This window comes from Mustela nigripes, chromosome 7 (genome assembly GCF_022355385.1).
Source record: "Mustela nigripes isolate SB6536 chromosome 7, MUSNIG.SB6536, whole genome shotgun sequence".
NCBI classification, from domain to species: domain Eukaryota; kingdom Metazoa; phylum Chordata; class Mammalia; order Carnivora; family Mustelidae; genus Mustela; species Mustela nigripes.
In genome coordinates this window covers 136109982-136132029 of record NC_081563.1, presented here as the reverse complement: position 1 = coordinate 136132029, position 22048 = coordinate 136109982, and the positions used below count along the sequence as shown (strand labels likewise).

The 22048-nt window shown below is 47.9% G+C and overlaps 1 protein-coding gene across 1 annotated transcript in view; it reads right to left on the bottom strand.

Moving 5' to 3' along the window:
• Positions 1–10633: 10633 nt before the first annotated feature.
• Positions 10634–22048, bottom strand: part of RAB22A (RAB22A, member RAS oncogene family) — a 55450-nt gene continuing 44035 nt past the window's right edge. The window contains exon 7 of the mRNA XM_059407298.1: positions 10634–17608. Coding sequence (XP_059263281.1) covers positions 17511–17608 — 98 coding nt within the window. The 3' untranslated portion in view covers positions 10634–17510. The remainder of the gene's footprint in view (positions 17609–22048) is intronic.

Here is a 22048-nt window from a genome sequence, read left to right as displayed (position 1 = left end):
ATCTGCCTAACCCTCCGCCAGTATCACCAGTGTTATATTTTAACATCATTTTACATGACGATGGTAGCAACATTGTTGTTGCTGGAACATTGCTATCAACTAAACTCCAGACGATTTTAGGAGGTCACCAGTTTTTCCGCTAAGGTCCTCCTGCTCCGACCCCCCCACAAATCCCACATCGCATTCAGCAGCTTATTCTTCACAGAGCTCCTCCAGAAGCCAGCCGGACAATGGCCTGATGTGAAACCAGCATGCGCAGCCACGGTGGACCGAGTGCCACATGCTGGGCACTGGGCACTGTGCACAGAGCGCCATGCGTCTCAGACATTCTCACAATGCAGTCATGTTGTTTTCCCTGGTTTGCAGATGAGGATGCCAAGGCGCGGAGGTTTAGCCTTGTGCACAGGAGAAGTGAGAGGCTGGAGAAGAGGGCTTCAATGAAGGGGAGCAGGGTGGTGGGAGAGAGGCACACTTCTCACAACCAGGGGCCCTGATGCAGGAGTGAGGTCAAGCTCAGGATTCCCAGTGGTCTCTGCCACAGGCCCTTTGCACTCGCTGTCCTTTCCGGCACTGGACTTCCCATGGCAGCCTGGATATTGTCATGATCATCACACAACTTCTTGCATACACCTGCATATTGGGCATCTTGCCAGGTGCTGGAGATGTGGGGAGCCCTCTCTCAGATGGTTAGGCACAAGAGACAGACGTACTCAAGTGAAAATGAACCTTGGGAAGGGAGTCGTCTGAAGAAAAACAGGCAGGCAGGGCGATGGAGTGGGAAAAGGTAACAGAGGGTGGGTGTGGATTGTCCTGGGTGCTGGTCCCACAGGGCTCTCCGAACCCAGCTCCTATGGCAGCCACACTTTCCCCTCCTTCTGTGGTCTGTCTCCCACGAGGAGGATGCATTTCTGATTTGACGTCCTACCTCCAGCGCTTGGCAGGGTCATGGAGCCCCGCAATCAACAGAGGAACTGGTGAGGAAATGAATGGAATGAATGAATGACGATCTGCGGCCACAAGGCATTGACGCGTCAGGGCCGGCTTGTGCACAGGATTTGTTGAAACCCGTGCAGACCTGGAAGCTCAGCACTGGCCTCGGTGGAGGCTGGGGAGGTCCCCGAGTCAGAGCCGCCCCACATCTCTGCAGATGGGGGAGGGGGTTGCAGTCGGGGGGGCCTGACCCTCCCCCCAGGACCGTGCCCCTCCAGTCTCAGGTTCGAGTACTTGGGAGCCGCAGCCTGCTCAGTTGAGGGTCTCCATGAACGAGCTGGATGCTGAGAGGTTTGGGGGCAGAGGAAGATCATTGCGTTCCCCCTTCTCCTCCCCCCCCCCCCCCCCGCAAGAAGCAAGCTCTCCTGTTGCCCAGAACTCCCTTGGTTCTTCACTTCTTCCTGTGAGCAACTGAAGGTGGGTTCTTGGTCCCCGTCTCGGCTTCTGCACGTAAAAGGTGCTCAATAAATGTTTGATGAATGAACGAAATAATGTAATTAAGAATTCGAGGGGGGATGGGGAAGAGAGTCTTTTTTAATCCTTAGGACTTATCCCCGAGCACCCAGAAGGCCACATTTGCATACAAATAATTGATATTCTAATTACAAATCATTTGTATTGATTTATTAAGCAGATCCCCAAAGGATCTCTAGAAGATAATTAGATTCCATGCTCCTCACGGGTGAGGAAGGCATATTTACCTCATTGTTCCCCCAGGGCAGTGGGAGGCAGAAGAGCTACGTGATAAATGTTTGATGAGGCAGGGAGTCGCGTGGTCTTATTGTGGGAAGGGTTTATAGGGTCCCCACAGATTATTTCCAGTGTGTTGGGGGTTGGGGGAACAGGAAACGCATCCATGTGTGTCTGTGTGTTCGTGTGTATGTAAAATTTGCATAGCTCTCTTTTTTCCTCAAGCCCTGGTGATTGCCCACCGCGTGGCCTTCGTTCTCGGAGGGGCGCAGGGGCTAGGCGCTGGGACCCTCCTGCTCTGTCCAGACGGGAGACAAAGCAAAGCAAGATGGAGTCTCCAGTGGCCCCTCCAGACAGTGACCAGCGCAGGGAGTGTTACACTTCTTCCCATCATCTCTGTTTGCCTCTCCCGAGTCACCCCAAATAAATGACAATAGCATGTAAAAAAAATCTGTAGATACAGGTATAGACATTTATCTTTCTTCACCTACCTATAGGCAACAGGAAGGCCTTAGAAAATGTTGCTGCTTTCATTGATCTGAGTAAGAATGCAGCTTTGTTCTGTGACTGCAGTGCCAAGCGCCCCTCCCCGCCACCTCCTGCGGACCCAGGGCCCTCCCAGACCGGCAATTGTATGACAGCCTGGCTGGCAGTGTCAGAGAAGGAAGGATCCCCTGAATGCCTGGCCCCCAGCACAGAAGTGGACCAGTCATTCTGGGGCAGGGGGCTCGGGGCTGAGGAACAGAGGGAAGGGGGGATGGAGGGGGAGGGGGAGAGGGAGAAGGAGTGGGGAGAGACACAGAGAGCAAAATGGAGGGAGCAGAGGAAGGGGGGGATGGAGAGAGAGGGAGGGGGGAGGGTCAGAGAGAGAGGGATAGAGGGGGGAGGGGTGGGAGGAGGCGGGAAGAGGAGAGAGGAAAAGGGGGGGGAGAGAGAGGGATGGGGTGGGGGGAGAGGAATGGAGAGGGAGGGAGGGAGGGAAGGGAGGAGGAGGAAGAGGCAGAGGAGAGGGGGGGAGAGAGAGAAGACGGAGGTGGGGAGGAGAGAGGAAGGTAGGAGGAGAGAGGGAGGAGGGGGAGGTGTTTCGAGTCTGGCTCCACTCGCCTGTGCTCCTCTCCCAGGGATGCTTAGGGGTATGGATTCTCAAGTGACAGTTACAACTTTGCATTTCCATGTGAAGGAAAGACAAAACCAGGCATGTGTCAAGCAGTGCATGGGATCCCATGGAATCCAGATCTTTGCAAAGGCCCGACATTTCCCTCTGGGAAAGACCTGCTGCTCCTTGGTGCCCAGAGCCCTGGTGCCTCCTCCCAACCAGCCCCAGCAGCTCTGTGGTTTACCAGAAGCTACTAAGCTGTGGGCAATGTCCTCCAGCCAAAGCCCCCATGGACACACGTGCCATTGAAGGAGAGGGGAGATGAGCAGTCCTGTAGCTGCAGGAGCTGATTGGGGGGTTGGAGGAAGTGGGGCTTGGCCCTGGGTTTGGGTGCAGGACAGCTGTTTCTACAATCAGGTGGGTGCTAGGCCTGGCCGACCGGAGATGGCTGACAGTTTTTCCCGGCACAGTCGCAGCCAGAACCATCGCTGCGAGAGGGGCCGTTTGACTCACTTAGGTTTAGACAATGGTCTTGCTCCTGTTGGGGCTCAGAAAGATCATGGACGGGGTGCCTGGGTGGCTCAGTGGATTAAAGCCTCTGCCTTCAGCTCAGGTCATGATCCCAGGGTCCTGGGATCAAGCCCCGCATCGGGCTCCCTGCTCAGGGGGGAGCCTGTTTCTCCGTCTCCGTCTGTTGCCCTGCTTACTTGTGCTCTCTCTCTGGGGCAAGTAAATAAATTTAGAAAAAAAACCTTAAAAAAAAAAAAAAAAAAGGAAAGCTCACGGATGGGTCTCGTTTCTTGTCTCGAGCCATGGTGGTCACAAGCAGCCTGGTGGGATGTGCTGCAAGACTGCGCCGGGCAGGAGAGCGCGCCAGCCCGGGCGCCAGGACCTGGGTTCTCCTTCTGGCCGCCTGTGTCTGCCCCCCTTGTGTAAGGCAAGGAATAGGGACAGTTTCTGCCTCCTAGGTTTGGGGGGGATTCCGTGAGCAAATACAGGTGAGGTTCTTAACGCCATGTGGTTAGCACATGGTCAGCCCTTTACAAGATACTCGCTATTAACACGGGGCGCATTTCAAAGAGCTCCCTGGGTCTCCGGTGGGACACCTGTGGGGCTTGCGGGGTGTGTGAGCTCGTGAGCGGCTGTGTTCCTGGGGACGGAGGATATGGCTGGGCAGGTTTTGTGTCCCTTGGTACTTAGGGAGGAAATTAGCTCATCACATATGAAAATCCCTGTGTCGCCCGCACCCGCCGCCTCACATCCCTGAAACAAGGCCTTATGAACTCACTGTTGGGGTCCCTGCCTGGCTCAGTGGGTGGAGCACAAGACTCTCGATTTCAGGGTGAGTTTCAGCACCACGTTGGGCATGGAGATTATTTAAAACACTCCCCCAAACTCGTTCTTCATCACTGATTTGTGGGACACTGTCCCCTCTCCCCGAATCTTTCAGTGTTACTAGACAACGGTAACCAATTCTTAACTTTAGCCATTAGAAAAGGGACCGCGTAGTAAAGACCTCCTGTTAGGACCCCTATGGGAAAGGTGTCGCCAAAGAACCCTCTCAGCCCACGAATTCTCTACTGGGGTCCTCAGGGATTTGGGCTGTGATAATGCACAGTGTGTGACAGCCGGCCCGAGTTCCCATTGATTTATCCCTCCGAGCTGAGAGGTAGGGCTTTCCCGTGGCCAGAGTCTTAACATTTCATCTGGATAGTAAATGATGCTGGGTCAGCCCCTGGAGGCGGCTCCCTGGGGAGGGGGTGACAAGTGTCAGCTGTGGTGCCCATGACGCTATTTCCAGATGCCCACTCATCAGCTGCCAGGGCCCTCTCCCTTGCCGTTGCTCCAGGCCCCCGGCCTCGCCTTCCTCCTGCTCAGCCCTCTGGGATTGCGCTGTTCTCTTGCAGCTGGGGCCACAAGCCATCTTGTGTCTTTCTCTCCTTTTACTTTGCAATTGAAGTCACTTGTATTTTCTTCACTTTGCGTTCGTGTATGTATGCATGGGCGTGTGTGTGTGTTTAACTCCAGCATTATGAAAAGTAAAGACACATTTTTCTGTGTTTTAGGAGGTATTAGAGAAACAATAAAGAAGTCCCTGATGAATTTGTGGTTAAAAAAAAAAAAAAGCAGGCACTGAATGTCTGTGGTTTGGTAACAGACAGTCGGATGCTAGGACTAGTCATGCAATTTATACGCCCATTATTGGTGCGATCAGTAATACTGGCTTATGCGGCTTGACTGTTTGCCATTGTTAGCTATTTGCAGTCTCCCCGAGAAGATGCATCGTTACTGTTTTGCAAATAAAATCACACTCCGACTCCCAGAGGAGGCAGCCAAAGCTTCAGCACAGGGCCTGAGTCAGCAAAATACTCAGTGTCTTCTGGCTGGCCTTGGAGCCCTCTTTGAAACGGGAGCCCTGAGTCATTCATCACAGAGTCCATTTTCCAAGTAAATGCCATTTTATCCTACCTCTTGAAATGCTCTATCAAGCTCTCTGGATCATGTAAATCTGTACATCATTTTAATCTAGATCAGGCCAAAGAGCTTTTCCAGGCTGGCGAGATTCTTCTTCTTCCGTTCAAGGTGGCTGTGTTGGGGAGGAGGGGGCAGTAATCTGATCTACTCAATGATCATCTCCTTATACGGACGCTAAGAGGCTTCAAAACTTCAGCACCCGCAAGGCTGTTAACAGGCCGTTTATTAAAGCTGCCACTTGGCCACCCATGTTCCTATCTCTCATTACATTCAGAAGATTTGTTTTGGGAGAAGTAATTTAAGAGCAGGGCAAGAAAGCCCACAGGGATCCTACTTCTTTAACATAAGGCTATCACGTTGGAAATAGGAAGTAGAGAAATGAATTCAAGCAAAACAGGCTTGGTGGGATATTTTATGATTTGGAGGGCCAGACGGTAATAACTGACCGAGTCAGACCGCAGGTCTGACTCCGCTGATAAAGAACCTCAGGTCCCTGCTGTAGTATCTGCTCAAACTATGATATGTTCTCATTTATATGCAAAGAAGACACTTGACCCTGTTGCCAGAGCCACGGATTGAAATGGGAACGTTGATGATGGTATACCACTGCGTGGCTTCTAGTGCCCCCGGACTGCACATTAACCTCCCATTTATGTTCACAGCCCTACAATTTTCTTCTTAAAAATTCCCTGTCTCTAATGGAACGGAGACCTAATAGTCTCATTATGTTTTCAATCTATTTTATTTTAACAGAGGCCTGAAGGTAACATTCGCTGCTGAGTACTAATGAGAATTCTGGTCCTCTTGTCTGGTTTCCTACTCCTTTCACAGTGGTATTTGGGATTATGTCAACTTTAAAAAGGTGATCTTTGCAGGCTTACTTTGTTTCCCGGAAGTTGCTGAAAGAATGCACTGAAGACAAAAAATTGAAGTGGCCAGAGGTCAGGTTAAAATCGTGATTAACAAGGTGATTCATTCTGACGAGGTTTTAGCTCAAATCTGTTTTCCTTTCCAGCAGTGGTCCCTTGCAGAGGTTATAAAGGGAAGCGATCATCTGACTCCCCTGGAGGGGTAAATTCTAGAAAGCTGAGATGCCTGACTTCCCAACCAACACTGATGTTTTCAGTAGAGAATCATGTTTGTGCCTAGTATTAATATGTCAAACAACTGAAAATATCAAAAAGCTTTGTGTTTTAATCTATAATTCACCACCTTAGAAGCAACCTAGTTTTTAACTTTTAATGGAAAAAAAAAAAGTCTGCAATAAACATTAAGGTTGCTTAGAAACCCCCATCCAGGATTTGGTTCTTCTATGCTCCAAGGCAGGAGGCCAGTTGCTTGTGGAAAAATAAAGCAAATTTGTTTTGTGTATGCATTTGAAACATCGCTGTTTGTTTCGGGGGCGTGCTAATTGGTTTCTTCCTGTTTGGCATAGAGTCATTCTCTTTTTCTTGTCATCTACGAATGAGATTGGCTTTCCCAACAGTACTATTTGACAAGCTATAGACTAATATTCTTCTTCTTAACGTATGTTTATTTATATCCCCTCTAAGAGGATTTAGGGCAGCTTGAAAAGATTTATATCACATATCAAAATTAAAAAATGTGTGAAGTTCTATATACTTGCTCCGAATGTGGCTCTAAGTTTTTTACTGACCACACTGAAGGGGAGGGGTGTGTGTGTGTGTGTGTTGAAGTTCTTATTTAAATCCCAGTTTGTTAGCCCACGGCCTTAGTATCAGGTGTCTAGAGATTCAGCCCTTCCATCGCTCACCCAGGCTCGTCACAAGTGCTTGCCTTCATCCCCACCTCATTTCCCCCATCCCCTCTGCGAACCGTCAGTGTGTTCTCTATAGTTAAGAGTCTGTTTCGGGGCGCCGGGGTGGCTCAGTGGGTTAAGCCTCTGCCTTCGGCTCAGGTCGTGATCTCAGGGTCCTGGGATCGGACCCTGCCATCGGGCTCCCTGCTCAGCAGGGAACCTGCTTCCCGCCTACCTCTCTGCCTCCTTGTGAGCTGTCAAATAAATGATAAAAATAAAATAAAAAAGTTAAAAAAAGTCTGTTTCTTGGTTTTCCTTTTTTTCCCCTTTGCTCATTTGCTTCAGTTCCACAGAGGCGTGGAATCCTATGGTGTGCTGGTCTCTTATTTCACCAGGCCTTATACTCTCTAGCTCCATCCGTGTTGTTACAAAAGGCAACATTTCATTCTTTTCATGGCTGAGTCATGTTCCTCTGTGTATTTATACCACATCTTCACATCTATTCATCAACTGTTGGAGCCCAACTGATGATGGGCTGTTCCCATCATCTTGCTGTTGTGGGTAATGCTGCAAGGAACATCGGGTGCATGTATCCTTTCAAATTAGTATGTTTGTATTTTGGGTAAACACAGAGTAGTGCCTCCGCCGGACCGTAGGGCAGCTCTACTTTTAACTTTCTGGGGACCCTCCATACTGTGTTCCTGAGATGCTGTACCAGTCTGCATTCCCACCAACAGTGTACGAGGGTTCGAAGGGGAGGTGTGTTCTAAAAAGGAGAACTAAGACGAATGTTACTTCTGTCTATCTATTCAGCCAGTTCCCATTAAGGATCTGAGAGGGGATTAGGGTGCGGGAATTCCTGAATTTTTGTTTATTTTCAATTTTGGTGTTGTCGTTATAAATATACTCTCCACCCAACACTGGGCTTGAACTCACGACCCTGAGAACAAGAGCAGCAGGCTCTACCGACTGAGCCAGCCCGGTTCCCGTTCGTTTTTAATAAGAAAAAACCCATTCATATGCACAGTAAAATAATGTAAAAAAGCATGAAAGTATATATAAACCAGAAAGCGACTGAAAGGTAGCATTTGTCATACGAGCCTTTCTCCTCGGAGATAATGACTGCTAACAGCTTGGAGCTGTTATTTATTTATTTAAAATCTTTTTTTTTTTTTTTTTTTAAAGATTTTTATTTATTTGACAGACAGATCACAAGTCGGCAGAGAGGCAGGCAGAGAGAGGAGGAGGAGGCAGGCTCCCCGCCGAGCAGAGAGCCTGATGTGACGCTCGATCCCAGGACCCTGGGATCATGACCTGAGCCGAAGGCAGAGGCTTTAGCCACTGAGCCACCCAGGCGCCCCTGTTATTTTTTTAATTTTAGATATTTTTCCGGATTTTAGAAGCATGCACACATTGCAAAGGTACATGCGTGTGCGTAAGTTTTATGTAAATAGTCAGATTCCACACACATACTCGTTATCTTTTTTTCCCCCATTCAATTATATATTGGGCAACTCTCCACTAATTTGTATGTGAAAGTTTGCTTCTTTTATGTTCTTTCTCCAGAAGTTCTAAACAAGGCTGCAGTGCTATTCTTGTTGACTTAGTAATTCTTGTATGGGACGTGTGTGTATGTGTGTGTGTATGTGTGTGTGTGTGTGTGTGTGGTGGGGGTGATGTTTTTGAGGGTTGTTCTTTTGGCTTTGTGGGCACTGTTAATAGACTAAAGACAGTAATCCGTTCTTTTATATATATAGCGATCATTTTCCCCAGTTTTTGGTTCACCCTTCAACTTTAGACAGGGCCTTTCCTGCTCTGTCTTATCACCGAGCCAGGCGGAGGAGCTGAGAGTGACCGTGGACTTGTGGATCTCCACGCGCGGCATCCTCCTCCATCGTCCCCCACGTGCATCTCCTACTGTGGGGGGACGTGTTGTCTCGCATACTGGGCGGTAGGTGTTAAAAAGTATACTCCCTTTTAGTAACAATTTAAAAAGCCCTACAAAGCATATAGTGAAGAGGGAAATCCAAATGCCGCGGCCAGACCCTGCTACCCACCTGCCAGGATGGCTGAGATGCTGGGCACCTGGAATTTTCTCACACAGTCAGTGGTGTGCTACTTTAGAAAACCATATCCACTAAAGGAAAAATAAACAGAGCCACAAATACATTTCTCTCCCATGACCCAATGGTTCCCCACGTGTATGTCTAGTTGAAACCTGCACAGGGCACCAGAGACATGTGAGCAGGTCTGTGGCAGTACAGTACGGTCGTAACAGCAAAAATCCAGTGCCTACAAGGGCAGGCTGGATAAATCAACGGTACCCTCTCCACACGGCAGAATCCTGTACGGATGGGAACGAACGTGAGTCCTGTACGCCATGCTGAATGCAAGAAGCCAGACTCAACCACAGGGTGTGAATGTGAGGTTCAGACCCGGGCGAAACTGAGCTGTGATGTTAGAAAACAGGATAGGACTGGAAGGAGGCGCCAGGTGGGCCTCTGGGCCATGGATGATGTCTTTTTGCCACCTGAGGAGTGGCTATAAGGGTGTCTCCTTTTGAAAATTTATGAGGTGTACACCGTTATTTATGGCATTCTCCATAAATGTTATACCTTAGGACAAAAAAAAAAAAAAAAAAAAGCAAAAAACACCACGTTAATGACAAATAGTTTTAAAAACCTAATCAGATAAAGATGGTCAGGGAGATGGCCTGTGAAAGCAATTATAGGTGAGGGACGCCTGGGTGGCTCCCTCAGGTAAACAATCAACTCTTGATTTTGGCTTAGTCATGATCTCACAGTTGAGATTGAGCCCTGCATCCGGCTCCATGGTGAGTGTGGAGTCTGCTTGGGATTCTCTAACCCGAACCCACCGCTCGCTCTCTCTCTTGAAAAAAAAAAAAAAGAAAAAGAAAAAGAAATTAGACACGAGTGCTTCCTGTCTGTGAATGTTGTGCTGAATGCCGGGTGCATCAGTGTTTTTCCCACGTGTTACCTCCCTGTTTTGTAGAGGAAGGGAATGGAACTCAGAGAGGTCAAGAGCTTTCTCTAGAGCCACACAGCCTAGAAAGGGGCTAGCTGGGACTCCAACCCGGGTCTGTCCGTCTCTAGTCCTCTCTGCCCTCTCTGGCACCCGAATACGGCAGCTCTCTCGAGACGTCACCGCGTACAGACCAGGTGCTACTCTGTAAGGCAGGTGTCGAAGAGCCAATGGGCATGGGGAGCTGTGCTTCTGCGGGTGATGGGAGGCGCTGGGGGAGTCCAGGGTTCGAGTCAGCGCTGGAGTGGAAATGCCAGCACCTTGGACGAGACCCCACCGATGATGGGTGAGGGCGGGATGCAGTCCTGCACTTAGCAGGTGCTCACTGCAGGCTCCACGGGCCTCCGTCCAGCCCCTCCTGCACCTTAACTAAGAAGGACTCGGAGATGGAGAGGCAGGAAGCCGTGAGGCCGGAGCAGAGACACAAACACCTCGCTGCTCACCAGACACCATGGCTATCGACGTTTGGGCATTTCCGTTTTCAGAAATAGTTTTACAGTTACTTCAGAGTATTTGGTTGAGAAAAGCACGGGACAAACCCTACCACAAAGAGAAACCAAACTGCTTGAAAGGCAAATACATGTATTTGTAAACATAGCATTTTATTAACAAAATGTTTACACCCTTCTTACAATACAACAAATTTTGTAGTGATTCAGCACATGAATGCTCCGAAGAAGTTCATCAGAGAATATTCAAGCTAAAACGAGTTTAAAAGTATGCCAAATCTCCCACCGTCTGCAAATGACCCACTACCAGCCGAAGTATAAAAAGCAAAGTCTGGTAACAAAAATCAAAAGATCTCGTTTTCTTTTGTCAGCATCTACAGACAGTAGACATCGTACAGTTTACATGTAGACTTAGGTCCAGCCCAAGGTAAAGACTGCAAAAGGAAAGTCCTTGACATGCGCACGCACCTGGCCAGCCCCACGACAGCAACCTTCGCAGGGGGTCCGGCGACGCGTCCCGTGCAGCGAAGCAACGGCCGTCAGTTGGGCTGTCTACAGTGCTACAGAGCAGCCTAAACGGTAAGCAACTTAACGGGCCCCCTTCCCCATAACAGATGCTATTATAAAAAGGCACAAGTATCTTACTCCTTGTATCGGGTCTGAAAAGGCATGACATTCTTAGAAGAAGTGAGAGTTGCTGGTAAGACAGCTTTGCTTGCATTTACTTATTTTTAAAGGTCTAGGCTCATCTCCGCAGCTGTTTCTCTTTAAGACTTCAGGTTTGTATCTTTATGTCCTTTTACCAGGTGCTCTGTTACAGACTAAGCAGTGTTCTGACACTTAGAGCACCTCATCACCGACTCGAAAGCCCATTTTGTCACTCAGTCCTGTTGCCACTGGCGGCCAGTGCAGCCCGCTCCCTCTCTGGAAAGACGGGAGCTCCTCACCCAAATCCAGCCTTTGCGTCTGCCCATGGCGCTCGGCACTGGCCGGTCCTGGGGGACCGGAGCCCACTGCCGCCACCATGGAAGGAGCCCGGAAAGGCATGTCACATGCACTGAGGAGGTGGCTAGTGCCGTGCGTCTTTAAGGGAGAGCCTGCCGCAAAATGAGAGAAATAAGGCAAGGAGTGTGCTTCCATCACAGAGAAGGCAAAACATCAATTCTTAAGAAGGTCAGAGGCATGTTTGACAATGATGTGAATGACTCAGAAGGTGAAATGATGCAAAGACTGAGCTGGATGAGAGTAAAAAAAGAAAAATCTTTTCCAGGCCAATACAGCTCTGTCTACACAAGACAACAAATGGTTTAAAAATAGAGCCACCAATCAGTTGCTCTGACGAGCCAGCTGCCGATAATTCCCTCCACCCGCACTGAACCGACCAGTCTCCCTGACATCACGTGCATGACCCCTATTAAGAAAAAGTTCCATAAACTGTAATAACCTCACACGCGAAGTCAGCAGAGGTACACAAACTTCAGCCTTGCTTTCAACATTTTCCAGGGTGGGTACAACTCACTACTCAAGCACAAATTTGATGAAAAAATTGGCAAAGGAAAAACGATGTGAGAACGAGGCCCCAAGGTGCAGTCCCGCTCCATTCTCTACACCCTGACTTAAGAGGTCTTGGGAGTTTCCTGGGCAATTTCAGTTCTGCGTAAAGACTATTGGCCTTCCGTGCGATATGCTGTACCGAAGATGATCTCTTTCCCAGTACTGCATTTAACAATCTGCTTCCAGAAACGGTGAAACGTTCCTGAATCTAGAAGTGGCATCAAAACCAGCATGTTTTGTTTCTGTTGCGTGACTTAGAAGAACATTAAGAAACTGCAGTTTAAAAATACCAATTAAAGAAGGGTTTTTCAAAAAATCATTACTGTCTTAGGGTTTCCCATTTATTAGCTGAATTCTGGGCACTTGAATTCCTGTTCATGAAAAGCTATCCAGAATTTGGTCTGCTTCATTTACGAAGCGCTTTGATGAGGTATTGGGCACCACACAGATTTGAAAATGAGCTTGTAATAAATTAAATAGTTTTTCCCTTAAATTTGTTAAGACTCCATGGTTTTAATTCCAGTATCTACGGATGACACGTCCTCGGCTTACTATCTAAAATGTTCAATGTGATAAGAGGAGAAGATGGAAGGCTTAAAATTTTTATTTTTATTAAACTTCTGAGTCCTTTTGTTTTGAAGCCAAAAATATTCTAGCATCTATAATTGATTATACTCTAAAAGGCGAGAACACAGATATTAGTTATTTCTGATGGTGCAGACCATCAAATTAAAGTTGATCTATGCTACTGGAAGTCCTTCTAGATTTGGAAAGTAAATCATTTTGCTATATATTCAGAGCATCCTGAAGGACAAACCAAGAAATATGGGGATTCTTGGTTTTATTTATTCACTTTCTTCGTTATGTCTAATGAAACTTCATCACGCCAGGTCTCTCTTATCATTCTTAGATTGAAAAAGTGGAGGCTCCTGAAAAATGTAATACCCTTCTAATATTTTTTAGATTTTCATTTGCACATAGAACAGGACAAATGCCCCAGAGTTCCATTAATGTTTCTTGCAAATCAGATAATCAAATTGCCTGGATTTCTATTACTGGAAGTCAAGACAAGTAACTCTGCTGTCAAGAGAAATTGGCAGAGGTCGTTTTTTCCACGCGTAGGCTAGAAATCCCCTGGACCTCCCTTTTCTAAAACTATGCATATAAGGTGTATCTCCTGGACACATCTGTTACTTGGACTGTTTTTTTTTTTTTTAATGACCGTGCTGTAGAGTTAAGGTAAGTCTCCTAAACATCACCTTGAATCGTTGAACTTTTCATGCGCCAAGCTAACTGAAGGCAGGTAGATAGTGATAGCTTGATCCTTACAAGTACATTCCACTTCTCCCTTTTTTAAAATACTTAACCGCCATGAGGCAGACTCTCTCTGCAAGTCAAACAGTAAACCGGAGTCAGGCCGCCAGTCCCTTTACAACAAATTTAAACAAGGAAGATTTTTCCACGGGTTCACACCGTCTAGCTTATCGTGGTCTTCAGCTTTCATTATAGGGTCAGGAAGAACGTGTACAGACTGCGGAGTTTAGAGAAGAGAGCCAGCTTGAGCGTGGGGGCTGTCCTCCTCCCCTCAATGCCCCGGTGTTCTGACGCTGGTACCCAGTAAGTGTCAGACTTGAGGGGCTAAAGGATTCCCTCATTACTTTTACAGACAGGTTCCTGCAAAGACATCTGAATGTGTAGGGGCTTGGCTGTCATATGTGATACACTTTGCACCTCCATCTTATACAACCATGGGACCATGACTCATGTTCTCAGTGTGTTCTGAAAAAAACGAGTAGAAAAAAAATGCTTGTATCCATTTATATAACCTCTTTTGCAAGTCACCCACAGGATAGAAAGGACGCATCTAACGGTGAACAAGCGCCTTTTTAAGCCCCAGGGCCGACATGCCCATCAGTGCACCGTGATCGGAGTCGAACCTGTCCATTGTGACACACGGCCGAGGAGGTACAGAGACTCTGGTTTGACATCTCCAGGAAAGCCATGGAGCCATTCTCCAAAGGACATTTTCATGACTCTAGCTCCCAGAGTTTAATTTAGAAGGTCTCCTAGACCTGTTTTCCTTCTTGAGGGAAAATAAAACAAAAAATACAAGACTTAAAGGTGGCCTTCCTTCCTTTTTTATATACTTAAAAAAAAATGAAAAATGATTGCCTTGAGAAGGGCAACAGCCCACTCCAGGGAGGAGGTCAGGCCTCAAATACAAAAGGCTTCAACCTTCAGATACTGGAGGCATCCGCTTCAACCAAAATCACAAATAGGCAATAGCAAGTGTGTTATTTTAAAGGAACCAACCCTTTCAACTGCTCTGCGAAGTACTTAGCCTGCCTGTGGCTGAAAAGCAGGTGATGGAGGTTTCATTTGGAACCAGAAGGGCTTGCGATAGGTACTTCTCCCTAATCACTTCTTAAAGAGAGTTTAAAATGAAGGACACTTAATCATACTCTTACTTTATGTTCTTTTAATCACCAAATGATGGTTAATTAGTTATCACAGAATCGGAGAAACACTTGTGTGAAGGGAGAGTTCTGGAGACGGATGGTTCCTAGGACTGGGCACCTGCTAAGAGCTCACTTCAATTTCTCTGAGAGGAATCAATACACACTCGCAGCTAATTAATGATTTTTCTCTTTTCAGTCCTCAAAGTTTTTTCAAAATGGCCCTTTGTCAGAAGGGAACCAAAAAGATTTTTTAGATGGGCTATGTCCCAATTCCTCTGAAATCTAGCTTTTTCCCATAAGGAGTAACTTGAGAACGTATGAAATGTGTATTAGACCACTGCTTGGTCAGGTTATTAATCCAAAGCATGTTCAAAATAAAACACTGGCTCTGCCTTTAACCTCCAGCTCTGCGTCACACAAGCGGACCGAACAAATGCAAGCGCTCCCGTTTTCATGGGGTACGGGTTACATGGGGCCGAGCCAACGGGCTGCTGCCGCCCGCAGGGAGAAGCGCTGCGTGAGCAGAGGGTCTCGTGGATTCCTGAGACAGTCTGATGAGAACCAGGGCACACGAGAAGAGGTCCCAGAACGCAGGAAGGCAGCACCGGTGCACAAGCCACCCACCTTGTCACTCGTTCTGGGACTACAATGCTAGGCCAGAACCCAACAGAAGTCCTCTCTACAAATGGGGCGGAGCGTGAGAAGCCGTGAAGAAAGAATAGCCAAGGAGGGCCCGAAGAGCCAGCCCCGTTCTCGGCTGAATGCAGGGACCATGGGGACACGGTGAGAGGCAGGCTGACGCCTCCCCAGTAAGACGTGGCACGGAAGCGCACGGCCTTCCCCGGGTGCCCAGATCACAGGGAATCATCGACAGTGGCTGACAGGTTTGGTGGGAAAACTGCGAAGGTCACAGTTGTGCGTCGTCTTTTGGTGAAGTAAGACAGAAAGGGCCACCCGTGCACCGCCTGCTCGGTGATGAGCCAAGCTCCCTTTGTTTTTATTTTGTTTGTTGTCGTGGAGATGGAGGCCCAGCAATGGGAATGTGAGAGACACACCAGGGCCGAGGCCAGATGCCCTGACCTATCTGCATGTATGGGAAAGGAGATGCAGCCCCTTCAGGTGTCGAGAGCCCACCCTTAGAACCGCGTGTTTTCTCTCACCGCTTGCTCATGTCATGGTGGGAAGGGGAGCGAGACGCGGAGGGCACAGAGTCTGCCTGTATTTTCAACAAGATGCTAGAATTTTCTCTAACTACATTCCTTCCATACGAATTCAGTAAGAGAATAAATAATTTCAAATGCTCAAGATATACACCAGGGAAAAGGGAATCGCTTTTTACTTAATCTGAGTTATAATTTTCCCATTAAAATCTACCCATCTCAAGTGGGGGGCATAGGGAAATAACCATTGTTTTTCAAAGTTCCAACTCTTCAGTCTGCGAGAGCTCTGAAAACACAATTGAGTTGGAAATTCAAGCTGTTTCATTTCCTATTCAATCTTGTAAATTTCCTTCCCTTACAACACTCCGGTTGGAAGGGCGCCAAATTAGACCAGGAGCAAATTGTCACCAACTTCACTTCAGCGCTTTATTTTTAGATTATATTAAAAACCTCATTAGGCTCCCTGAGGGAAAGAGTGTTAACCACTAACAGAGGCAGGGGAATAAAGGAGACGGAGAGATCAGCTGAATCGGTAACAAGGAGAGCTCGTGGAAACACTCGTCCGGGGTCGCTGTAAATGCTACAGGAAACTTACTGCCAAGACCAGGTGAAATGACTTGAACTTGGAGCGTCATCTTTTACCCGCAGGCTAGGAAGGGCTAGTCAGGCTTGTCAAAGTGGCATATGTCTTTATTATGATTTCCAGATGGGATGCGGGAGCCTGTGCAAGGCGAGGCAGAGACCTCTTTAAAGACTGTAAGCCAAGTGCTCTGTGCTCTCGCCCGACAGAAACGTGCAGCAGAGCCCCCCGCGGACAGGCTGAGAGGTGGGTGGGCATACCAAGACACTGGCTGCAAGATTAAATGGAGTGTTGGGTGAAACATAGAATTTATTCATGTATTTACATAATTTATAATTTTTAAGCCATGGTCTCATAAATATAGACTACAACTTTACATATGCTAAGCAACAGATAACTGTTTTCTCCACCAAAATATCTGGGTTAAATAAAAAATTGACAGCATTTACACCACTTTCTTTACTCTCTCTCTTCTTCCTCTTTTTTAAACCACTGCTAGTCAGCTCAAACGTATGCAGCCCGATTTCTCCCAGGCAGCTTTGCCACCACCACCACCTTCATCACGAGAGCTTATTTAAAAAGGGGCCAGTAATGTGTTTTTTTGACACATACAGGACGAGGTCGGAATGCAAACCTCTGGTGAGCTATGCCTCCGCTGTTACCATTGTTAATTTACTCTATGTATCAGGGGCTAAAGTATTCAATGACAAGTGCTTTAGAGATGGTGGGGACAGAGTCGTTTCCTTCAGTCCTATAAATAATCCAGTTCAGCTCCCAATAATGATTGCCAGCCCTCCACTTACAATCACCAACCACATTTTAAATGATATGATTCCCTCTAACAGTGGTAACGGGAAACCAAGGAAATTACCATCTCTGCAAGGTCTTTTTTTCCTCAAGAACCACGAAAGTGCTAATTTTCCCTTTACAAATGTTACATAAAATCTTGATTACAAAACTACTCAACAATTTAACCCTACCGTCCATACAATTACATGTTCCTCTTCAGCAAGGTCAAAAGCCCATGATGTGGTCCCGGTGCACACCAGACTCGTGACAGGCCGGAGGTCTGCACACTGTTAACATTAGTGCCATGGCCTCCAGAGAGGAAGCGGAACTGGCCAATTTCTCCGAGTCCTGTTTGCATGAAGAAGACCCAAACCGGAGAGGCAGAACCTGCCGGCAGGGAACCCAGGCCTCCTGTTAACTTTCGGGACCACCTACTTCATCAGCAAGTCTGGGAGGCTGAGGCCCGGTCAGCAGCAGCTCCGCTGGGGCTCGGACGGCTGTCTCCGGAGCTTGAAGCCCTTGCCGCCAGATGGCGGGTTGGCGTCGGCAGAAGGAATTCTTCGACCTGGACGGAGAGGGGAGGAAGGTGGGAAAGAGCTTTAACTTTCCAAATCTGTTCACTCTCTGATGCGACAACTGGGCAGATGCGCTTTGAAAGGTTGCACGAAAATAAAGAGCTGAACGAATTTTCAATCTGTAGAAAAGTTGCGAAGATAACCAGAGAGCTGCGGTGCGGCATGTCGGCATCTTGTGCTTGTATGGGACGTCCGTGGACATGAGGAACTCTGCCCTGGCACCTCACTGAGGTCCCGACTTTGCTCAGGCAAGGTCAGTTCTTCTACTAATGTCCCCCTTCTGGTCAAGGCTCTGAACTAGGATATCACATTGCATGCAGTAAAAATTTTTTAAATAAAAAGAAATTACAGGGACGCCTGGGTGGCTCAGTGGGTGAAAGCCTCTGCCTTCGGCTCAGGTCAGATCCCAGGGTCCAGGAATCGAGCCCCGCATCGGGCTCTCTGCTTGGCGGGGAGCCTGCTTCCCCCTCTCTCTCTGCCTGCTGCTGTGCCTACTTGTGATTTCTCTCTGTCAAATAAATAAATAAAATCTTAAAAAAAGTAAAAAGAAATTACATATCAAGAAGACATTCTGAGTAGGGAGTACATGCACTTTTGTCAACAAAATTCCACTGGAACATGCTTGTCCCCTGGCCTTAGGGCAGAGCCACCACCCAGAGACAGGTGTGCACAGACGCGTACAGGACACACACACACCTGTAGCCGGCCCCTCCCTAAGCCCCTAGAGGCACACACACATGCACGGCCGTCCACCTTGCTGCTTCCACTGAACACACTCTGGGGCTTCTCCCACTGCAGCGCTATTCCTAAAGCCCTATGCTGCTGTGCCACATGGATGTCCCGTCATTTACTGAACCATTCACGTTGACGGATGTTCAGTCGGCTTCCAACACCGCGCCGGTATTAACGACAATGCAAAAAGTATCTCTGGGAGCCGATGCGTAAGATAAACACGAGTGGAAGAACTGGATCAGGCTCTTCTACTCCTGGGTGTGTATCTGGCACATACACCATATTCTCAGTGTGTTCTAGCACAAATGCAAGAAGGACATGCAATTTAGAGTTTGACAGATGCTGCCAAACTGCTCTCTGAAGAGGCTGTGCCACTTTATTCTCCTACCAACAATGCATGAGAATGAACAGGTTTCACTTTACTGCTCCGTGAAGCATAATGTCAATTTCAGGAGAAACCTCAAATCACCATCCACCTACCCAGCCCATAAAGCAAGGGCTGTGTCCAAGCACAAAGGCCTTCCAGATGCCCTCTCACTTCCTAGATCTCTCCAATACCTCCCACACTAAATTCGGCCAGAGGCCAGAAGCACGTTACTTATTTGCCTACAGAGCTAGACCCCAAGAATTAGAGTTAGACCCCAAGCTCTTCGAGGGAAAAGGTCCTCTGTTTCTGGTAGCTGTCTAGCACAGTACCAGGCACTAAGGTATTTTGAAAGCAAGGAATGAATGGACACATGTGTCCTGTGGCACTACCAAGGCTGAGATGGAATCTGCCAGTTCTTAGGTCCTTGGCCACCAAGCCTGGGGCCTCTAACATGTTGGGGCAGCCTGTAAATCCAGGAGGGTAGTGCACAGCATGTGTCTACATATGATCCCCCAGAATGTCCTACAGCTACTTTTCAAATACCTGTAGATACCGTGAATAAACTGCGAATTTATTTAGAAGGAGCCTGTGTGGCTCAGTCAGTGAAGTGTCTGCCTTGGGCTCAGGTCATGATCCCAGGATCCTGGACTGAGCCCCACATTGGGCTCCTTGGTCAGCAGGGAGCCTGTTTCTCCCTCTCCCTGCTACTCCACCTACTTGTGCTCTCTCTGCGTCAAGTAAAAATAAAAATTCTTTAAAAAAAAAAACAAACACAAAAGCTTTCCTGAAACTTCTTGTTACTTATTTCTAATAAACAGATCATGGAAATCCAGCTGGTATCACAGGGCCACTGCTGCAGTAATCTTGGAAGAAAGCAGAGGACACCTCGATGACCTGCAGAACAGACCGTGACCTCTTAACCGAGAGCCCGAAAGTGCCAATTGTGAAGGAAAGGAGGACGCGCCGGATCACATCGAGACTAAGAGCTGCAGCTCTGAGAGACAGCCGGCTCACAGATGCAGCCCCAGTTGCACAGCGGATCGTTCCCACACACACAATCAACGATGGACTCGTATCCAAAAGAAACTATACACACAATTAAGAAAAAGGCAGGCAGCCTAAAAGGAAAATAGGCAAAAGTTCACAAAAGAGGATATGTAGGAATTTTCATATAAAAATAAATACCCAGAAAGAGGCTCAACTTTATTAACCGTCGATCATAAATGCAGTTTACGATCACACAGCAGACACGGAGTGACTGGGGTTCCATCTGCCGTTGGTGTGTGAGTGTCTGCTGGTGTACCCACTTTGTTTTTGTGGGTAAGATTTTATGTAGTGGTTTATTTGACAGAAAAGAGAGACAGCGAGAGAGGGAACACAAGCAGGGGGAGTGGGAGAGGGAAAATCAGGCTTCCTGCTGAGCAGGGAGACCGATGTGGGGTCTTGATCCCAGGTCCCTGGGATTATGACCTGAGCCAAAGCAGATGCTTAAGAACTGAGCCCCCCAGGTGCCCCTGATGAAACCACTTTGAAGACCTCCTACTGAACACCTGTGCACCCAGTGACTCAGTGACTCTTCTTTGGGGTATAAATAGACCAGACAAACATGTGACCGCAGAGCATGCACACCGGGTCTGATGTGAGCGCTCAGAGGTACTGGGCGCCACAGCTCTGGACTACAAGCAGCTACGCACGGAGCTATGAACAGGACATACCTACAGTGGAGATTCTGGCCCACTTCTCACGCACACACCACGGTAATGAGGATGAGTCATGTGGCGATATGGACAGAGCTAATACATGCACTGTAGAGCTAAAGAAGCCAGACAGCAGAGGACAGACAGTATGTTTAAAAAAAAAAAACCAAAACCATAAAGTATAAAAACAGGCAAAGCAAATCTGAAGAGCTAGCCGTCAGGACCGTGCTTCCCTTGGGGGCAGGGGGACAGGGAGGAACTGGAACGGCATTGGGAGGCTTCTGAGGTACGTCTGGGTCTGGATCTAAGCGCCAACTGCAGGAGTTGGCTCTGTGGAAATTCCTTGTGTTTTATCGTTCTAAGCACCCTTCTGCATGTATATTACCCTTCAATAAAAAGTTAGCACGGCAGGCACTGTGCTAATGCAATTTTACAACCCCCCGTAAACAATAAACTCAATTTACTTCTCTCTAAATTTTTCTAATCTTTGTGAACATATATATATTTTTTTATTTTTCGCAGTTAAAATGAGTATGTACACGCTAGTTTTTATATAAGAATTTTCATTGTTGGCATAACTCGCCACCTTCCTGTTTCTAATACTGCTGGAGTAAAGGTCACTTAGGAAGCAGCAGTAAGTTTGGCACACTCACAACACCATGCGCTTAAGATATTTTAGCTCGAACTGAAAAATTCCGGTTCGGCCTCATGCTGCCTTTCAAGACTGCACCTGGGTGGCTGTTCTTTACAGTTGAGGAAGACAACAGACATCATGACTTCAAATGCTGAAGGGAAGGGCCTGGACGAGAAGCTGTGGGCCAGCAGGCAGTGGCCCCTTATGGTGCCAGAGGGGCTTGGTGGGCCTGCAAAGGGCTTTGAAAATATCTGAATGGCCAAGTCTAAATAGTGGGACGTTACATAAAATCCAGATCTCTGAACAAATTAAAATCATCCAAAGAGATAAAAGTAACCTCAGTTATTAATTAGACAACTAGGAGCCTCCATTCCACAGTGACCCCACCTGCTGCAGCAGGACCCACCTGTGCCAGCTTTTGGGATCACCAGGGCCTTCTGCTGCTCCCATGTCCCAGTGCTGGTGGCCTGTCCCGGCCTGGCCCTGGGAGGTGCTGGATTTTGCACTCCCTCCTCTACATGATGGCCAAGTGAGCTTCCATCCTCGGTCACCTCTGACCTCACCCAGGAAGTTCACCATGCCATGCCCTGTTGGCTTCCTTCCGTTCTCCACCTGGAAGTCTGCTACGTCAGGTCAGCATGAACTCCAGATCTCTGCAGAGCCTGCTCTATCCGATCTCAGCTCCCACGCTGCCTGCTCCGAGAGGCCTTCCCTGACCACCTACAGACACTCCTTCACTTCATCCCATATTATGTTTTTTGTGTCGCTGTGCATCATTCGAAGGGATCTTACTGGCTTCCGTGCTCACTGCCTGGCTCCTGCAGCAGAACATAAGCTTCGGGAGATGGGGCTGCGCCTGTCTAGTTCACCACGGTCTCCCTGGAGCCTGGAACCGTTCTCAATAAATATTTTGATGAATTTGAATGAAATGAATAAACACAGATATAATCTGAACACAGATACAATCCCAAAGGGATGCGGCAGCCTCCTTGCAACTAGC